A 17,262-nucleotide genomic window follows, 5' to 3' on the forward strand; every position below is an offset into this window, starting at 1 on the left:
GAGTCATGATTTGACAGCTTATGCAATGACCCTGCAGGGGTTAATTCACCGAATCGATGCGATCGATGCGCTGGATAACTTCATCTATTTACAGTTCTCCCCCAGTGGGCTGAGCAATTATTTCAAGTCCAATATCACTCTCCCAGAAGCTCCCTGATGGATACGTGTACTTCTCCAAAGCTGTGTCAGTATACCCGGTTGAATATCCTGGATCGAGTGGTGTGACATAGTGGGCATTCTCAATGTTGGAAGGATGGCGTAGATTTTCCCGGTGGCTGTCGGCATTCTCTAGCATTGATTTGCGTCCACTGATAGCGATGTAATCGATTGTGCTCAAGTGAGATGTCAATTCTGTGAGGCCCATGGCACCATTATGAGGCACACATGGGACATTGAATTTCAGTGCCATGAGCATGACGGCCTGCCCCAGTTAGTCATTAGACAGGATAGCCGAGCAAGGATAAGGCAAAGCTGCACTTACGAGACATTCATTGACGCTGCCAAGTCGCACGGCATCGATTTGACAAACATCGGTCGCCTCCGCCTGCAAGAGTTGCTTGAAAGTGACGCGATTCTGTGCTGCCTCGCCTGTTGCGACGCCCACACCATACGGTTTGAGAGCTTTGCGAATAGTCGCATGTCCCAAAACATCATCCGGGTTGGTTGGTTCTTCAATAAACACCGGTTTGAATTCCACCAGCTGTTTCATGTATTCGATTGCTTGGGGAACACTCCAGACTTGGTTGGCGTCGATCATGATTTGGTGACCTTGATCATACCCCAGAACCTCTCTCACTGCGGCCAAACGTTCCCGATCAGCTTCCACATTGGTTCCAACCTTGAATTTGAACGTAGTATATCCTGCCGCAATGGTTTCTTGGAGTACCTCTCGCATCCGATCTCCAGAGAAGGCTAACCACCCAGGAGACGTGGTATATGCTGGAACCGCTCGATTTTCGAGAGCCTCTTGCAAGCGAGACTCCTTGTTCTTTTGTGTTTTCTTGAGCATCTCAATGCTTTCCTCGGGGGTGATGACATCCGTGATATACCGAAAGTCAATACATCTCACAACCTCCTCCGGATCCATGTCACAGACGATTTTCCAGACCGGTTTGCCCAGGATCTTGCCCCAGAGGTCCCAAACAGCATTCAATACTCCCGCGACGGCCAAATGAGTGACACTCTTTTCAGGACCGATCCAGCGGTACTGCGAGTCGGATACCATGTACCTCCATGTCTTCCCCATGTTGCGTGTCAGTTCATGCATGGTTTTACCCACAACCCGTCGGGCGAATATGTCGAGAGCCATACAGATCAGCTCGCTGCCTCGGCCATTGCTAAATGCCTAGGGTGAAACTGTCTCAGCACTGGAATCCCACCCAGAAGTGAATCTCAGACTTACAATGCCCTCTCCAACCAGAAATCCTTTATTTGTTTTCAGCTGGATGTAAGGATGTGAGCCATTGGTGCCCACATGCATAGCGTCCGACCCTACACCGTCTAGGCTCGTAGGGAATCGCAGGTCAATGACTTCAAAAGAAGTGATTGTGACATCCTGTACGTGCACGGAGAAATCAGCACTCATTATGAAATATATCTGGAAACAGTATCAGGGATTCAACTTGAAAAGATATATCAGTGAAAACACGGGAGGATGGAAGTAGAAATAGTGCTTTCATTCCCACTATTTCTACTTCTCACATCCATACATCCATACCAACCCCGAGATAGGACAATAACATATTATTGCACCCCAACATCGTCAGGATCTCGCAACGAAAGCCGACTGCGGGGATTTCAGTGGAGTTGCCGCTTCCCCCCGTGGATGATCATTGGCTAGTGAGACAATATATACCTGCGCATGTGGTTGATTTATTCCTACACTCTTGACTGCGTTCAATGGGTTCTTTGTTTCAACAGAAAAACAATGGTTAATTTTATTCTTGTCACGGGTGCGACCGGATTTATCGGAGCTCACATCGTCGACGTATTGCTCGCTCGTGGTATGCAAGTGCGCGGCGCAACTCGTTCATTGGAGAAAGGCGATGCTATGATCAAGGCTCGTCCACAGCATTCAAGCAGGCTGGAGTTTGTGCAAATCGATGACTTTGAAAGGCCTGGGGGCTTGATGAAAGCTGCTCAAGGAGTAGACGGAGTGATCCATACGGCCAGCGTAAGCCTAAGTGTCATTGATCTTCTCCGTTTCCACTTACTAACAACTCGGTCACACAGCCCTTCACATACAACACAACGAACAATGAACGCGAACTTATCCTTCCCGCAATAAATGGTGTACGGGCAGTTCTTGAAGCGGCTAGCAGCAATCCACAAATACGGCGCATCGTCATTACTTCTTCCTTCGCCTCCGTCCTTGATACCAATCGCAAAAGTCCTCCATATTTCACCTACACTGGTGCAGATTGGAACCCTCTCACCTACGAGGAGTCCGTGGATCCAGCTACGAATGCGATAATCGCGTATCGCGGGTCGAAGAAATTCGCTGAGCTGGAAGCTTGGAAATATGTGGAGGAACACAGTCCGACATTCAATATTGTCGCACTATGTCCACCTATGACGTTTGGGCCGGTGGTGCACCCCGTTACTCATGTGGATAAACTGAACGAGTCGAATGCGATGTTGTGGAGGATTGCCAACGGAGAAAACCCTCTGCCTGTTGCACGAGTGCCATTCTGGATTGATGTCCGTGACCTGGCCATTGCCCATGTCGAGTCACTACTTCGAGAAGAGGTGGGTGGTAATCGATATGTTCCTTCGTCTCCAGAGCGATTCTCCTATGGCCTGGCTGCAAAGATCATAGGGGAGGAGTTCCCTGATCTGGGAACCAAAGTCACACAAGAAGACCAATTCATTGATGAGAGTTGTGGGTTGGATGGTCAAACTGCTGCAAAGGAGTTGGGATATAAGTATCATTCATTTCATGACACTGTGAGAGATCTAGTATCCCAGTCAGTCTCGCTGAGCGAAAGATCGCCCAGCTGTTAGATGTTTACCGAGCGAAATAAATACCTAACTATATAAATGAGCTTCCTCTCGTAACATTCATGTCTGATATACCCAACTCAGGGACACGTCAATATTCAGCCGAATCTTACAGGTATTTGGAATTTAGATTCTCTGGACAAAAGAGTTGGACATTGCAAGAGGTCTAGCATTATGGCCTGGGTGCCTGAGGCCTCTACAGGCGACGGCTTGCACTTCCCCGTTTGTGCCCCAGTTCTTCTCTTTCATACACGATCACCTTTTCTTGGCTTCATATTTAGTTTCTGTGGCTTTTCAGCATCTTTTGTAGTGAGCCCATGCCGCTTACCCCCGTGCCGCATATCCCCGTCTTCCCCCTGTCTTCCCCATGGGGAATGCCGTTTTCCCTTCTCCACCTTTGTGGGGGAATTGAGCCTCGTCACTTCTTGAGTTCTCCTTGATTACCTCGGTATACTGTGCTTGTGTGGCTGACAAGCACCCCATGACAGGCTGTTCATTCTCCCCCCAAGGCTTGGAGAGTATGGCAAAGGATCAGAAGAGCAAGGGGTATTTAATGGACCCCACAAACCTTAGACCTGATTCTACATGGCCTTGAATTCAAACAAATCACTTGAAATAATGGGTAACTTGGATCTCTCAAGTCGGCTCAGTGGAAGATGGCTGATCACTGTGATCACTGTCGCAAATGCCTGGTGAGTCTTCAATCAAATCCTACGCAAAGAACAATGCTTAATAAACGCACGATTCAGCTCAATGGCATGGTTTGGGTATGATCAAGGAGTCTTCTCAGGAGTCTTAATCTCAGCCGACTTCAAGCAACACTTCCCACAGACGAAAGAGTCAAATATCTCTGGCATTACATCGAGTTGTTTCTCTGTGAGCTCATCTTCTTACCCATGACTCTCATCTGATGTGATCTTAATGATGATATTTAGCTTGGGGCCTTTTTCGGTGCTATATTTGCTTTTACTCTCGGCGACAGGCTCGGTCGAAAGAAGACAATTGCTCTTGGCTTGGTGTGCAATACCATTGGTGCGGTCCTCCAGGTTGTCTCCTGGCATTTCCCACAGCTGATCATTGGCCGTATTATCAATGGCTTCGGTATGGGACTGACCTCTTCGACGTGCCCTGTGTACCAAGCTGAGTGCTCCAAACCACGAGTTCGGGGGAAGCTCGTGGTAGTGGGTTCTCTCTCCAACACGGTAGCCTTTTGTCTGGCTAACTGGATGAACTATGGTTTATTCTTTCAAGGCGAGGCACTGCAATGGAGGTTCCCTCTGGGATTTCAACTCATATTCCCATGCATCGTGGTGGTGGCACTGATATTTGTTCCCGAGTCCCCGAGATGGCTTTTGCTCAAGGATCGACACGAGGAGGCGCTTGCAGTACTCGCGAGACTGGAGGGTAAGAACAAGGACGTTCATGATCCAAGTGTGACTGCTCAGTTCCTATCCATACGGTCGGCACTTGAGGTTGAGCGTCAAAGCCAGGTACCGATGGCGGATGTCTTGATGTGCCGCGACAAGACGCAAAACCTCCGGCGGCTACTCTTGTCCTGTGGTACTCAGTTTATGCAGCAATTCAGTGGTGTGAATGCTCTCGGATATTATCTTCCAACTCTCTTGCAGGAAAGTGTCGGACTCGGAGAAGAGGAGAGCCGCTTGCTCACTGCTGTGAATGGCACGACGTATCTATTCGCCGCATTTTGTTGTCTGGCAATTATTGATCGTTTTGGGCGTCGCAAGTAAGTGATACTTAAGAGGAGCTTCAATGCTTTGTCTAAACAAACATGCACTGACGTTAAATTCGAGGCTCATGCTCTATGGCTCGATAACTATGGGCGCATGCTATCTCGTTGCTGCAATGTGCCTTCGAACAAGCGAGAGCGACGCCTCACGAAAACAATTGGTAAGTGGTTCCGTTCATCCAGATCAATCTCATAGCTAATGGAAGCAGATGGGACGAGTGACCACTGCCATGTTCTTTTTGTACTACTTCTTCTATGGAACGAGTTTCGCCAAAGTCCCCTGGGTCTATAACTCCGAGGTGAACTCACTTGCATGGCGCACCCGAGGGGCTGCCGCGGCTACAGCAACAAACTGGATGGGTGGATTTATCGTGACGCAGTTCACGAGTGTTGGTGTCAATAATCTACACTGGCGGTTTTATCTCAGTGAGTCTATATGGGTCCCTCTTTTCGATACTGGAAGCTGACCTTGCATATCTAGTTTTCGCCATCATTGCCTGGTCATTCTTCCCTATAATCTTCTGTTTCTATCCAGAAACTTCCCGACGCACCTTGGAGGATATGGACGAAATTTTCATCCAACATCCCTCATCGATTGTATGTGGCAAGCAAGAGCTGACTCAACGTAAGCGACCGCAGACATTTGTCGACGCAGAGAGGGATCGTATCTTGGACACACAATTTGGAGAAAAAGTTCAAGGGCCAACGACAGCACATTACGAGCATGTCTAGTAAGAAGGGGAAGCTAGGTGGCTCAAGCTATGTCAATTCATCTCAAGCATCCATATGAAAATGCAATAGTTCTTGACTGTCCCAGTCCGAGAGCTCCATGATCAAACTAGACTCTTTTGTGTGTACTCTACTAATTCTATTGAATTGATACATGTCAAGTCAATTAGATTGCCTAGAAATGGTGAGTATAATCTTGGACTTTCATATCACTTTCCGAACATGGTGTACTTCGACAAGGCTAGATCTAGATATGAGCTCAGACCCATAAAGCCTATAGAGTATTGAGGAAGTGGAAGAAAAGCGCATTTCTTCTCTTAATTAGGACTACATTCCCCTCGTTTGACTTGCCTAATTAGGAAATAGATAGCCCATCCGGAATATATTGCTCTTTGGAGGTTCTCGAGGCGTCTCGTCTCTTATCTTGTGGTAAGAATTCAGTTGAAGATCAAATATTTTCTACACATACTCGCACTTCAAGTCAAGTTCTCTTTCTATCATTCAATATGTCCGGATCCCCAGATGGAATTTATGAACCAGGCCTGGTTGATCCAGGAATTCCAGTCTCCAACTCGACCAAATCATTCTGGCTCTCCCAACCTGCACCTATTTCTCGCACCCAATCTTCTTGGATCGACAATGCAGATGTCGTGATCATTGGCTCTGGAATGTCCGGCATGAGCCTCGCGAGAACACTATACCAAAAGACTACCAACCTGAAGGTAGTTCTGATCGATGCTCGCGATATCTGCTCAGGTGCCACCGGTCGCAATGGCGGGCATATCAAGACAATGAGCTATAACTATTGGCCCGACAGAAAAGCAAGATATGGCGTCAGAGAGGCAATTCGCCTAACCAACTTCGAACATAGTCACCTGAAACATATGACCACCGCAATCCAGGAGAGTGAACTCGACTGCGAGCTAAGCCTGATCGAAGGAATCGATGTGTACTATGACGAGTTCAACTTTGCGGACGCCATTGCCGCGATCAGCGATATGCAAAGATATGCACCGGAGCTTGCTTCTCAATACACCGTGTACACAGACAAAGCCAAAATTCGCCAGCTAAACTGTTCCGATCGGAGCATTGGTGCAATAGGTACCCCTGCAGCGTCAATGTGGCCGTACAAGATGGTGATGGGGCTTTTGAGCAAGCTTATCACGGAAAACGGGCTTTGTGTGCAGTCCAATACAAAGGTTGTCTCCATTACCGACAGAAAAGAGGATGAGTTTGCTGTCGTACATACCGATCGAGGAGATATCAGGGCGAGACATGTTGTCCACGCAACAAATGGCTGGCTAGGTCATCTCCTCCCCGAGCTGCGACCGTACATTTCCCCTGTGAGAGGCAATGTGATTCATCAAACAGTGCATTCACCTCGCAAAAACCTGGAGAACTCATTCTGGTATCGGTACTCAAACAAAGACTGGGATTATCTGATCCAAAGACCCTCGGGGGGGATTGTGTTAGGCCGAGCTAGCACAGGTCGACGGGCCACAGGGGATGATAGCGGGACGGACGTCTGTCCTCAAATTCATCTTCGGGGCGTGATGGCCGAGATGTATAGCAACGGTCACTCGACGTCAGAAGTCAGCCATGCATGGAGTGGTATCCTCGGATACACACAGGATGGTTCAGCCTTTGCTGGTAGACTTCCTTTCAGCAGCAGAGAGCACCAATGGGTATGTGGTGGATATCAAGGTATTGGTATGATCAAAGCTTTCAGAATGGCAGAGATGGTGGCTCGTATGATTGTTGGAGAAGACGTTTCTCAGGAATGTCCGACCTCGTTTCTTGTCACGGAGGAGCGGATGAGGAAGCTGAAGCAATCTCTCTCAGCAAAGGCAAGTCTGTGAATGGCTGGATTGTATTTATTCTCTCATATACTACAAGGGAAAGCAAAACACGATCAGTAGCACTGGACAGAAAATATTCAACATTCATACGCCATCTTTGAACCTGACCAATCCCCCAATCACGCTTTGATAGAAACTTCCATCTGGTCCAAGAGCCCCAGGTTGATAGTCATCATTGTACGTCCCCCCTGCACCGGCTCGCACTCTCCAGGCCTCCTTGCCTGTTTGCCAATCAAATGCGACAGCATACCATTCATACAGACCCTTTAGAGACGCGGCCACCGACTGTGTATAGCCATAAACGAGGCCATTTTGGGTGGAAAGAATTGGAACAGACTGGACCCTGAGATCGTTCTCCCAGGCGATTTTGCAGGAACTGCCATCGGCGGCGACGTCGACGCGGATCACACCTGGAGCCATGGCTGTTAGGTTATTGAATTTCCCATTCAGGCCAGAATCCACGTAGTACAACGTTGGTGCATTGAAGTCGTTGCAAAGCATCACGCCATAGGTATTCCCATCGCCGTGTGTCAGCGGTGCGATGTCGACATTGCTTAGTCCCGATTCAAACAACGGGACGCTGCAAATGGTCTGCGAAGACTCATGCTGCGCTGTTTGGTGATAAACGACTAGGCTGACTCGGCCATTGGCATTGTCCGTGATAGCAACATACTGGTCTCCAAGAAGTGCCGGGGTTGCCCCTGAGCCACGTGCAAAGGAGCCGGGCTTCTTCACATCACCGGCATCATACGGGATGCTCCAAAGTGTTTTGATGGATGTTCCAGGTCCGGAGGTAAGCGAATAGAGAGTACCAGTTGCGTTCTCGTGGTCCTTGGTACCGGAGGGACCGGTGATCACATAGACGGTGGTTCCTGTGACAGCGATGCCATTCTCAACCATTTCGTTTGGGATGTGGCGGATATGGAAGGGGCCCGTTGGCTCAATATATCCAATTGTGGTAGAGTTCTGCGCAGGATCTCCATGTCCACCTTCGGCCTGAGATCGCAAGCCACCGCTCGTAAACCACAAGTTGCCATCGGTATCGTACATCGCATTGATGAGAAGCTCACCAGGAGCCAAAACAGAATCCAGGTTGTAGGTTCTAACGAGATCGAGACTGGGCGATCCTTCAGAAGTGGAAAGTTGAACCACATAAATCTGGCCCTCTTTGGATGTCACCACGATTTGGTCTTTGTCCAAAAGAAGTTCCATATATGCCACATTCAAGGTCTGGCCATCTACCTCGGGGAACCAGGTCGCCTGAACCCCCATTGTCTCATTGTCGACTGCCGCCAGTCCCCATCTGAGCCCGCTGAGTCCAATACCTGTGTAGCCGGCAACCATCTGGCCACTCTTGGTCCAAAGTAAGATATGCAGACCCTCAAGCGCACTCGAAACGTCCAGTTCAGCTCCTAATGGCCCCCAATTATCGACTGTCCCAGTATTACCACCATCTTGGTGCATGTTGAATACTTCTGGTTTGTAAACATGTTTCGGACTGAGGGGGTTTGCTGCCACCGGGCTTCCAATAAACTTCTTTCCCACTGGGATCTGGAGGCTTGGGATTGGTACAACCACCTTTTTTTTTTTGGCAAAACTCGCTGTCAGTTGAGAAGCCTTGAGTTCAGAAGTCTGCTACCTACACTTCGTTTGTCATTGGTAGCAAAGGCTTTACCGGAGAGTAGAACGGCAAGAGCCGTGGCAATCAAGGCATGAAATGCCAATTTGCAATGCATCCTGACAAAAACTGGGATGCGGTGGATGAGATCTCGTGGGCTTTCGTACAGAGTAGAAAAAAGCAAAACTCACTTGCATGATCAATAAAGTTGGGTTCTCTTGTGCGCATTTATACCAAAAGAATGATCACCATGTCCCATTGCCAGAGTCCCCGGCTGCCGAAGACCCTGGTGATTGGTGGAGCAAGACGTGATATGTTGACAAGGTGTTTGAAGATGCACACCAACCTGTATCTTGAAGCCGAGTGCGGACCCTATCGGCAATGCTCGCTTAGAGGTGTGCAGGACTCTCCTGTTGATCTGTTGATCTTCCCCTGGAACTCCGTATGTACTTCGGGCCGTCGATTTATTCCTGACGTCGTTTTTTCACTCACCTTCACATGTGGCTCTTCAATAGCATGGATGATGTTCTTATTTCAAAAAACTGTAAATTTTCGCAGAAGAAAAAAAAGGAAGAAAAGGGGAAATTAGGAAATGCAAGCACCCATGAACATCTTGCCTGATAGATAGGGCCGTCAAAAAATAATAATATAACCAACTACGAGTAGTTACAGTGACTTCGAGAGTTAGGAGTTATCACATGTGAATAATACAAATGATCTTTGTATATGATATTCTTCACTTCTAGTCATTATGTCGTGCTACGGATTAGACGAAGATGACCCGAGTTTCCCGTGTCAATATAAAATTAAATTAAATTGAGTGATAAAGATTGCGACAGAGGTAAAAAATCTGGCGACATTCATTCTTTAATTTATTTTTCTCAATGCTTGCAGTGCTTACAGGTGGTATTGACGAGGATTCTCAACCGAGATACCCATCCTTTCCCACATAGCTTCCACATTCATATCCTCTCGGCCACTGGTGAAGATGTTAGCCTCTGCTAGGATGATGCAAGAAAGAAAGGAACTCACTCATCTTTCGGGTTAATACAAGGCTCCGTCTGACCCTCTGCGGTATTGGGGTTGCGGAAGATCACATTGTGTTTCTAAACCAACAGTTAGCCGAGTAATGAGTCCGCGTCAAGGCTGGATGAACTTACCATGCCGAGTGTCAGATGAATGGCCCCAGGTCCCTTCACAAACGTATCCTCGGCAGTGTGGCCTTCAATCAAAGCCTGGATGTTCTTCGCAACAACCGCTGCCTGTGCCGAGCCTGGCCGAGCGGCCTTTTGGGCACCGGTATCTGCAATATCACCCACGGCAAACATGTTCAGATATTGCTCATCTAAGAACTGCATAGTGGGTCTAACGCGAATAAATCCGTTATCCGGATTGATGACCGACTCGCTGCCTGGGCAAGAAGGCTCCAAGTCAGCCACTAGTTGATTATTTGGGGTTTGTCCAGTGGCCAAGATGACGAATTGCGTGGATTCTGTGGTACCGTTTGTGAGCTGAACATCAAAGGTGCTGCCATCATTGGGGAATCCACTGGCGGGAACAGTGACCCGAGAACCAGTGATGAGTCGGATCCCCAGCTCATCAAATCGTCGCTTAATAAGGTCATGGAGTCCAGAGTGGAAACTTGGCATCACTCGCGCCCTGGATTGCACCACGGTGACCTCCTTCTCTGGGTAATATTCTTTCAGATCGGTGGCCATTTGAACACCGACAGCACCGCCACCGACAATCAAAATCGACTTGGATCTCTTCACGCCAGCTTGGTGCTTTTGCAGATAGTCGACCGATGATGCCTTGTCATCGTCGTCCATAGCTGCTGGTTTGGAGAGACGGGTGCCGGTGGCAAGAACGATGTAGTCAAAGGGAACCACTTTCGAGCCCTGCCATTCACGGTCCAACTCAATATGCGTAGGCTTGACCGATAAAACGCGAGCCTGGACTACGCCATGGGAGGAAGGACTGGGCGACGCATTGAAGATCCCACTGTAAGGAATGAACGCTTTGTGTTCCTGCCCGGGAACAATTGCAAACCGAGGCTATGGAGCATATGTTAGCCTTGGAGGTTTACTGGAATGAACGTCCACTGGTATCAATGTCAACTTACAAATGTGAACAGATGGTGGAAGTGGCTATGAGGCTCAGTCAAGAGGACCTGCACAAGACATTAGCTTCTTCATCAAGATAGACCTCAGTGGTAGCTTACCCTGTGTGTTGAAGGCACGATACGTGCGAGCTCTTGAGCTGTCGTCTGTATTGATCTCAGTTGGTTATACTCTCTATCGGGAGCAGAATGAACTCACACGTCCAACGAACGATCCGCCAACAACAATAACATTCCGTAGTGAGGTTGCCATTTTGAATGAATTGAAGGGAAATTTCCAAAGGTTACCCCCAACCTCTTTATATAAATAGCTCTTTTAATCTGATCTGATTATCTGATTAACTCCGAGGCCAATTTCTCCATCAGGCTAATTCCGAGCCAAGCGGAGTAAGTTATATCCGTCAAGAACCGAACGCCACCTTCAAGTCCCGGCATCCGGTCTAAGAGACCTTACACTGGAGTAAGTTGAGGCCCTTGAATGACTGCCTTCTGGAGACGCGGAGACATCTACGAAGCATATGATTGTGGGACTACGAGGAGCTCCTTAAAAGAAATAGCATAGTTGGTGTTTGACTATGAGACCAGGTATAAAGAATATGGAAAACGTCTAGTGAAGCATCATTTGAAAGACCACCCATTTGCGCGATGAATATGACGAGTACCCTGGAACCAGTCTCAAGGCTCTCGATAGAAAGTACCCCAGAGATCAAACTACGCAGGGTGCCAGGTGATGGTCTTCGCAAGGGGCCCACCCCGGTCATAAGTGGCTAGTACGGTGTGGTGATCCAATGCCATGATTCCAGGCCAGAAACTGGAGGCTGGGGAGACAAGGGTTGGTGGACTCCATTGAACACGCCCTTCAACGGGCGGGCCAGCAAATACAACCTTGATAGAGGCATTCTTTACCCAACTCACGTGCTCTGAGTCATCGTCTGTCATGAATATCGTGGCCATAGATCCATCTGCAAAAGAGGCAATCTGGGGAGAGCCCGCATTGTGACCCTTTCGTGGGCGGAAAACTTCATGGCGCCAACCCCAGGTGGCACCGTCATCATAGGATAGAAGCGCCTCTACACTGAACGGTCCGTACCGGGTGGTCTCGAATACCATGAGAAGAGCCTCGCGGCCGTTATCAACAGTTCGTGCAATGCCGCACATGCCATCGCGAAGCGGATCTTGGTCGCCATGCAGACAGGTCGGTGGAGTCCAGGTACTTCCTTGATCCCGCGAGACGACTAGCATAGTACATTGGTTGTTATGGGCGAATTCCTGCGAGAAATAAAGCTGCACTTCACCCTGGCGCCCAACACGCATGAACGGTTCCCAAATTCCCAAAGGAGGGCGCTTCTCAGCTGCCTGCGAAGCGAATTGCCAGACACGACCTCCATCCGTTGACCGGCAGACCGTGATGCGGAAGTGCGTGGGGCCATTCGGACCCTTGTCGTGATTGCGGAAAGCCGCCAGTATTGTCCCCGGAGCCACCTCACACAAAAACATGTTATCCACGTCGCCAGCAGCGCGAGTTACCTCGGAGAAGTCCTCGAATGTGCGGCCGTTATCGGTACTTTTTGCGACGCGGAGTGAGCGCTGTCCATCGGGGAATCGGGTGAAAGACGAGAGAATGGTGCCATCTGAGAGCCTGCAGAGGCGAGGGTATGTGCCGTTGTTGGGAGGTGAAGACAATCCGCGTTCATCGTTGTTCACGGCTGGTCTGCCTGGAAGCTGAACGCTCGAGTTCTGATGGACATGATCTTTTAGACCCAAGGTCTTGAGGACCTTTTGGCCCAAGTGTCCAGGCATTGTGTTGGAAATTTGAGAGTGTGTGACAGAAACTTGTCCTGCAAGGCTGCAACGTTCTGTTACTCAAATGCTCGGGGAGACATCACCTGGACATGTGACGTCATTGACAATGCTTACCTAACTGCTTTACTGCCTCAGGTGTCAAGGGTCATGGATGGTGTCGGAGTCTAGGGGTCAAAAACGGTGGTTTGTATTAATGGGTAAGAATGGTTTAAATACATGTGGGGCTCATGCCCTAGTAGCTATGCGCTGACAGATGGTAGAAACCGCCATAAAAAATGGTTTCAGCCATTGGAGGCACAAATGCATTACTGGAGATAACTTCCACTATGGGAGTTTTCGCTTTCCTACACTTCATCATCGCCCTGCTATGTTGTATACCCACGACTGATCATCTACTTGATACAATCTCCGAAATCTCCTACTTTCACCTCTCCAAGTGCATCATACGAATATACGAAGGCCATCCGATTTGCCCGACTCGAGAACGGTCGACTCCGCAATATGCATGGCACGTATCACAATTGTATGGATTTGGGTTCGGTGAACAGGTTCCCAATCAGTCCCCATCGCAACCAGACTGAAGTCATTCATGAGCGTGGCCGGGTCAAAATATCCCAGGCTTCTAGGGATAGTTTCTCACAGGGGTTGTTCTCACCACAAGATACATCGTGGAGATCCGTTGAAGATACAATGTATAACCAAGCCTTGCAATATATGGGCAATGATATGGAGCTATCCGCGGACATTGCACAATTGGCAAATCCAATCGGTGTCAGATATCGGAATAGAGGACATGATGATATATTCTGCTTGAATCTCCCCAGCAGCCCCCTTTGTCGATCTTGGTGTTTAGCATTGCAGCTCATACTATTGTACATCCCTCGCTATTCTCCCAAAAGTGGTAGAGGTTGAAAAGTAACTACTTTGGTGATAGCGGCATCTCTGGATGGGCTGTGGCAAAGAACTTGTTGCTATGACGTTCTGTCGGAAAAGCAGTCGGCAATCCCGATTCTTTTTCTCCTGCAGAGCCTTTTCCTCTAATCCATGGGCTCCTCTGGCACTATTTCCTCCATGATCACTTGACCTCTCCTCTCATAGCCATTTTGTAATTTTTATGTAATCCAAGGTCCATATAGTTAACTAACTTGTAAGGAGAGCATGTACATAAATACAGAAAGTTGAACACCATTGATCGGACTACGCTTTTCAATACAAAACCGACATCAAATATTTACGAATCTCCGTTGACTCTCATAATCCAATTTGCCCCCTAGATTCCCTGTATCTTGCACCCAGATTGTCATATTTTATTCCCTCTGTATTCCATATTCTAGAATCCAGAGATCTTGCATTTTATCATCCATCTATCTGGTATGCTTCCTCACTAGGATTTGTAAATATCCATTAAATACACTATTTATAGCCACAAGCGAGCGGCAACAAAGTCTGCAATGGCACAATTCGCTAACAGTTAACAGCAGGTCCTCCCGAGTTATAAATAGCCTTTCCAACACAATTGTTCGCCTGCAATGTTATATCAAACACTACCTCGTAGCCCTTTCCCGTGTTTTTATCACCAGTCCGGGAGGCACTCCAGTCAGTGACAATACCACATTTCATAACAGCCGCGTGAAGAGTCAATCCATCATCTGTGATCCAGTCCTCGCTCCAGATTGTGAATTTATCCCAAAGGAATTTGTAGGACCTCCTACAGATAGGCGCGTATGGATTCGGAACGGTATCTGTTGTGGGCTGAGTGCAGCATTGAATGGGATTGTCTGGAAGATATTAGAACATACTCCGTTTATTAGGGATCGAACGTAGAAGTGTGCGGTGTTTACCTTGAGCGTCATAGAGGCAGTCGTCCGCTTTATAGTAAACATCACCATAGCTGGACGGCCAGCTGGCAGTCAGCTCACAACCAGGCTGTATATTCACGTGGTCCGAAGTACCGCCATCAACCTTTGCGTATATCTTCACTGTGGTGGTGTCTGAATCGGTGCGTATTGCGGCTTTTTTGATAGGTTAGCTGGTTCTTCTGCGGTTAATAAAGGCTGAAAGTCGAGTAGATACTAACACTGAGTCCAGCTGTTGCATAGGATTTGACCATTGACCGAGATACAACCGACTTCATTGTGCTATAACTCGAGTCAGCTTTCTGATAGGTATACGAGCAAACTCTCGGGAGACACATACGATAGTAGTTCCATCCCCTCTAGGGGCCACTGCGTTAATGGATACCTCAGGGGGAGGCATAGGTACTGCTGAGCTTGTAGTAATTGTCAGGCTTGTGGTGGTTGCTAGGCTTGTGGTGGCTGCCGAGCTTGTGGTGATCACTGAGCTCCTGGTGATTGCCGAGCTTCTGGTGGTTGTTAGGATTGTGGTGGCTGCCGAGCTTGTGGTGATCACTGAGCTCCTGGTGATTGCCGAGCTTCTAGTGGTTGTCAGGCTTGTGGTGGATGCCGAGCTTCTGGTGATTGCCGAGCTTGTAGTGGTTGCCAAGGTTGTAGCAAAAGAACCGGAAGCGCGCGTTGACGAAGTGACACTCCACGGTGCGCTGGTAGCTGTTACTGAGCCGGATTCGACAACTGATATGCAAAGGCGTAGTGTAGAGACGGGAGTGGTGGTTGGAGTTGCACTCGTAGAAGCCGCTGAACTAGTCATCGGTGTCGAGGTGGCTTCTACTGAACCAGATTCAATAATGGACATACAAAGGCGCAAAGTAGAGGCAGGGGTGGTGCTTGAAGTGGAACTTGTGGTTGTAGTGGAGGTTGTCATCGACGTGGCAGTGTCAGCGACCGGGGGTTTGAGCGGTAAAGGAGGAGGCATTGGACCGCCAGCTGGAAGAGGGATTGGACCACCAGGTAGAGGGTTAACTGGAACCCATCCACCGATAAGACCCCAGGTAAGGCTCAATGGACAAAGCAATGGAACAAGACAGACGCCACAAATGTCAACCGAAGCACAACCCCATGCAGCCGTTGGCTCTGAATCCTCCGAGGTAGTAACAGAGGTAGCAGTAAAAATGGCACTGCTGGTCTCCTGGCCCTTGGTAATTGCGACAGTCTAGAACGTGCGTTAATTTCTATCATAACAGTTAATCTGTTAAACTCACTGTTACTACAGGGACAACCACAGCTTCACTTGTAGTATGTCCACCAGGAATGATGACCGCCATGGACGAATTAATTGTCGAATGAGATTTGGAAGGTGCATGAGTTATAGTAGTACTTGGCGAGCCTGTCGGCTCTGGCATATTTGAAGATGTAGCAGAGTCCGATCCAGTGTCCCCTTGGGGGGGCCTAGAGGGTGTGCTTGTTCCAGATGAGCCACCAGTGTTTGAGGTAGGCAGTTTGGATGAGCTAGTGGTGTGGGTCGTAGAAGGCCCCGGTTGATTTGAACGGGATGTCTCCGATGAGACCAAGGTGTTTGAAGGGTGAGATATGGTGTTGGCTGAATTCGACTGATTCGAACTATATTTTGTATACCCTGTCGACTCTGTGCCTTGATCGTCATTCTTGGTAGTAGAGGAGGGCTGTTTTGAGGAATTTCCCTCATTAGGTGCCTCTGAGGACCGAGAACGTTGAGTGGCCTGATGATGCCTGGAGGTCCGACTGATATTTGCAGAAGGCGTAACACTCTTGGAAGCCCGATCACTAAACCAAGGGACTGTAGTAACCGCCTTTTTATGAGAAACCACACCGTCCTGATAGCTGCTGGCTTCATCGACGGCAGGAACTGTGAAGGGATGTTACTATGCGTTCTGGGGGAATTGGTACAAAGGACTAACCTATATAGCGTCCGTTCTTAGGAACATTCTTAGCTTGGATAGGATAAGTCAAGGCAAGCGTTGCCACCAAAACTGTTCCAAGAGAAAACTTCATGGTGTGAGCCTTGGGCTGTTGACTGGCTCTCGGAAGGGAGTCTGGTGGAGCTCTTATATGCGATCTTAAACTGCTCAACCAGATTATGTATCAAACAAAGCTTCCACATTATTAAATTTCAATCAAACTTGCAAGCAAATTTCCACTAAGAAGTGGGTTTTAGAGGAAGCATTTGACAGTACAAACATAGATGATCTTTCCCATTCCGCGTATCCACATGCCGATATTGGATCTTGGCATGATGAGCTTGGCTCAACTAAGTATAGGCACATAGCCTGTGAAAATGGCGACCACTTGCCACTTGTCTACACAACTTCCAGAACCTAACCTCAAGACATTGTCTGATGCGTATCTAGTGTCAAGGGATTCAGGGGCAGGATGTGTCTTTGGGCCCAACTAGGCAGGTGGTCCCTTCCAAAGTTCTGAGTGTGACTGAAATAGCCATACTTTAGACAGGTCGAAAGATATACAACATAAGTTTCATATATTGTATTTCTAGCCAA

The 17,262-nt window shown here is 48.4% G+C and overlaps 8 protein-coding genes across 8 annotated transcripts; 3 read left to right on the forward strand and 5 right to left on the reverse strand.

Moving 5' to 3' along the window:
• Positions 1-88: 88 nt before the first annotated feature.
• Positions 89-1,585, reverse strand: N7517_008966 (uncharacterized protein; the record flags this gene model as incomplete). The annotated part of the gene is made up of 3 exons (XM_056726689.1): positions 89-421; positions 482-1,345; positions 1,403-1,585. 3 exons carry the CDS (start codon positions 1,583-1,585, stop codon positions 89-91), a joined length of 1,380 nt encoding a protein of 459 aa, XP_056575261.1.
• A 342-nt stretch (positions 1,586-1,927) lies between these two features.
• On the forward strand, positions 1,928-3,003 carry N7517_008967 (SDR family oxidoreductase; the record flags this gene model as incomplete). The annotated part of the gene is made up of 2 exons (XM_056726690.1): positions 1,928-2,173; positions 2,233-3,003. 2 exons carry the CDS (start codon positions 1,928-1,930, stop codon positions 3,001-3,003), a joined length of 1,017 nt encoding a protein of 338 aa, XP_056575262.1.
• Positions 3,004-3,618: 615 nt separating this feature from the next.
• N7517_008968 (sugar porter family MFS transporter) lies at positions 3,619-5,479 on the forward strand (the record flags this gene model as incomplete). Its single annotated transcript, XM_056726691.1, has 6 exons — positions 3,619-3,692; positions 3,750-3,876; positions 3,936-4,744; positions 4,812-4,908; positions 4,957-5,173; positions 5,229-5,479. 6 exons carry the CDS (start codon positions 3,619-3,621, stop codon positions 5,477-5,479), a joined length of 1,575 nt encoding a protein of 524 aa, XP_056575263.1.
• Positions 5,480-5,982: 503 nt separating this feature from the next.
• Positions 5,983-7,335, forward strand: N7517_008969 (NAD(P)/FAD-dependent oxidoreductase; the record flags this gene model as incomplete). The annotated part of the gene is made up of 1 exon (XM_056726692.1): positions 5,983-7,335. The coding sequence occupies one exon, from the start codon at positions 5,983-5,985 to the stop codon at positions 7,333-7,335; it is 1,353 nt and encodes a 450-aa protein (XP_056575264.1).
• An 84-nt stretch (positions 7,336-7,419) lies between these two features.
• On the reverse strand, positions 7,420-8,799 carry N7517_008970 (uncharacterized protein; the record flags this gene model as incomplete). Its single annotated transcript, XM_056726693.1, has 1 exon — positions 7,420-8,799. One exon carries the CDS (start codon positions 8,797-8,799, stop codon positions 7,420-7,422), a length of 1,380 nt encoding a protein of 459 aa, XP_056575265.1.
• Positions 8,800-9,850: 1,051 nt separating this feature from the next.
• Positions 9,851-11,325, reverse strand: N7517_008971 (NAD(P)/FAD-dependent oxidoreductase; the record flags this gene model as incomplete). The annotated part of the gene is made up of 6 exons (XM_056726694.1): positions 9,851-9,932; positions 9,986-10,059; positions 10,114-11,007; positions 11,076-11,123; positions 11,175-11,219; positions 11,272-11,325. 6 exons carry the CDS (start codon positions 11,323-11,325, stop codon positions 9,851-9,853), a joined length of 1,197 nt encoding a protein of 398 aa, XP_056575266.1.
• A 458-nt stretch (positions 11,326-11,783) lies between these two features.
• On the reverse strand, positions 11,784-12,872 carry N7517_008972 (sialidase family protein; the record flags this gene model as incomplete). Its single annotated transcript, XM_056726695.1, has 1 exon — positions 11,784-12,872. One exon carries the CDS (start codon positions 12,870-12,872, stop codon positions 11,784-11,786), a length of 1,089 nt encoding a protein of 362 aa, XP_056575267.1.
• A 1,467-nt stretch (positions 12,873-14,339) lies between these two features.
• N7517_008973 (uncharacterized protein) lies at positions 14,340-16,759 on the reverse strand (the record flags this gene model as incomplete). The annotated part of the gene is made up of 6 exons (XM_056726696.1): positions 14,340-14,653; positions 14,717-14,887; positions 14,953-15,013; positions 15,072-15,941; positions 15,991-16,613; positions 16,666-16,759. The coding sequence occupies 6 exons, from the start codon at positions 16,757-16,759 to the stop codon at positions 14,340-14,342; spliced, it is 2,133 nt and encodes a 710-aa protein (XP_056575268.1).
• Positions 16,760-17,262: the final 503 nt, after the last annotated feature.

Source organism: Penicillium concentricum (assembly GCF_028827145.1).
Source record: "Penicillium concentricum strain IBT 3081 chromosome Unknown utg000004l_segment0_segment0, whole genome shotgun sequence".
Classification (NCBI taxonomy): domain Eukaryota; kingdom Fungi; phylum Ascomycota; class Eurotiomycetes; order Eurotiales; family Aspergillaceae; genus Penicillium; species Penicillium concentricum.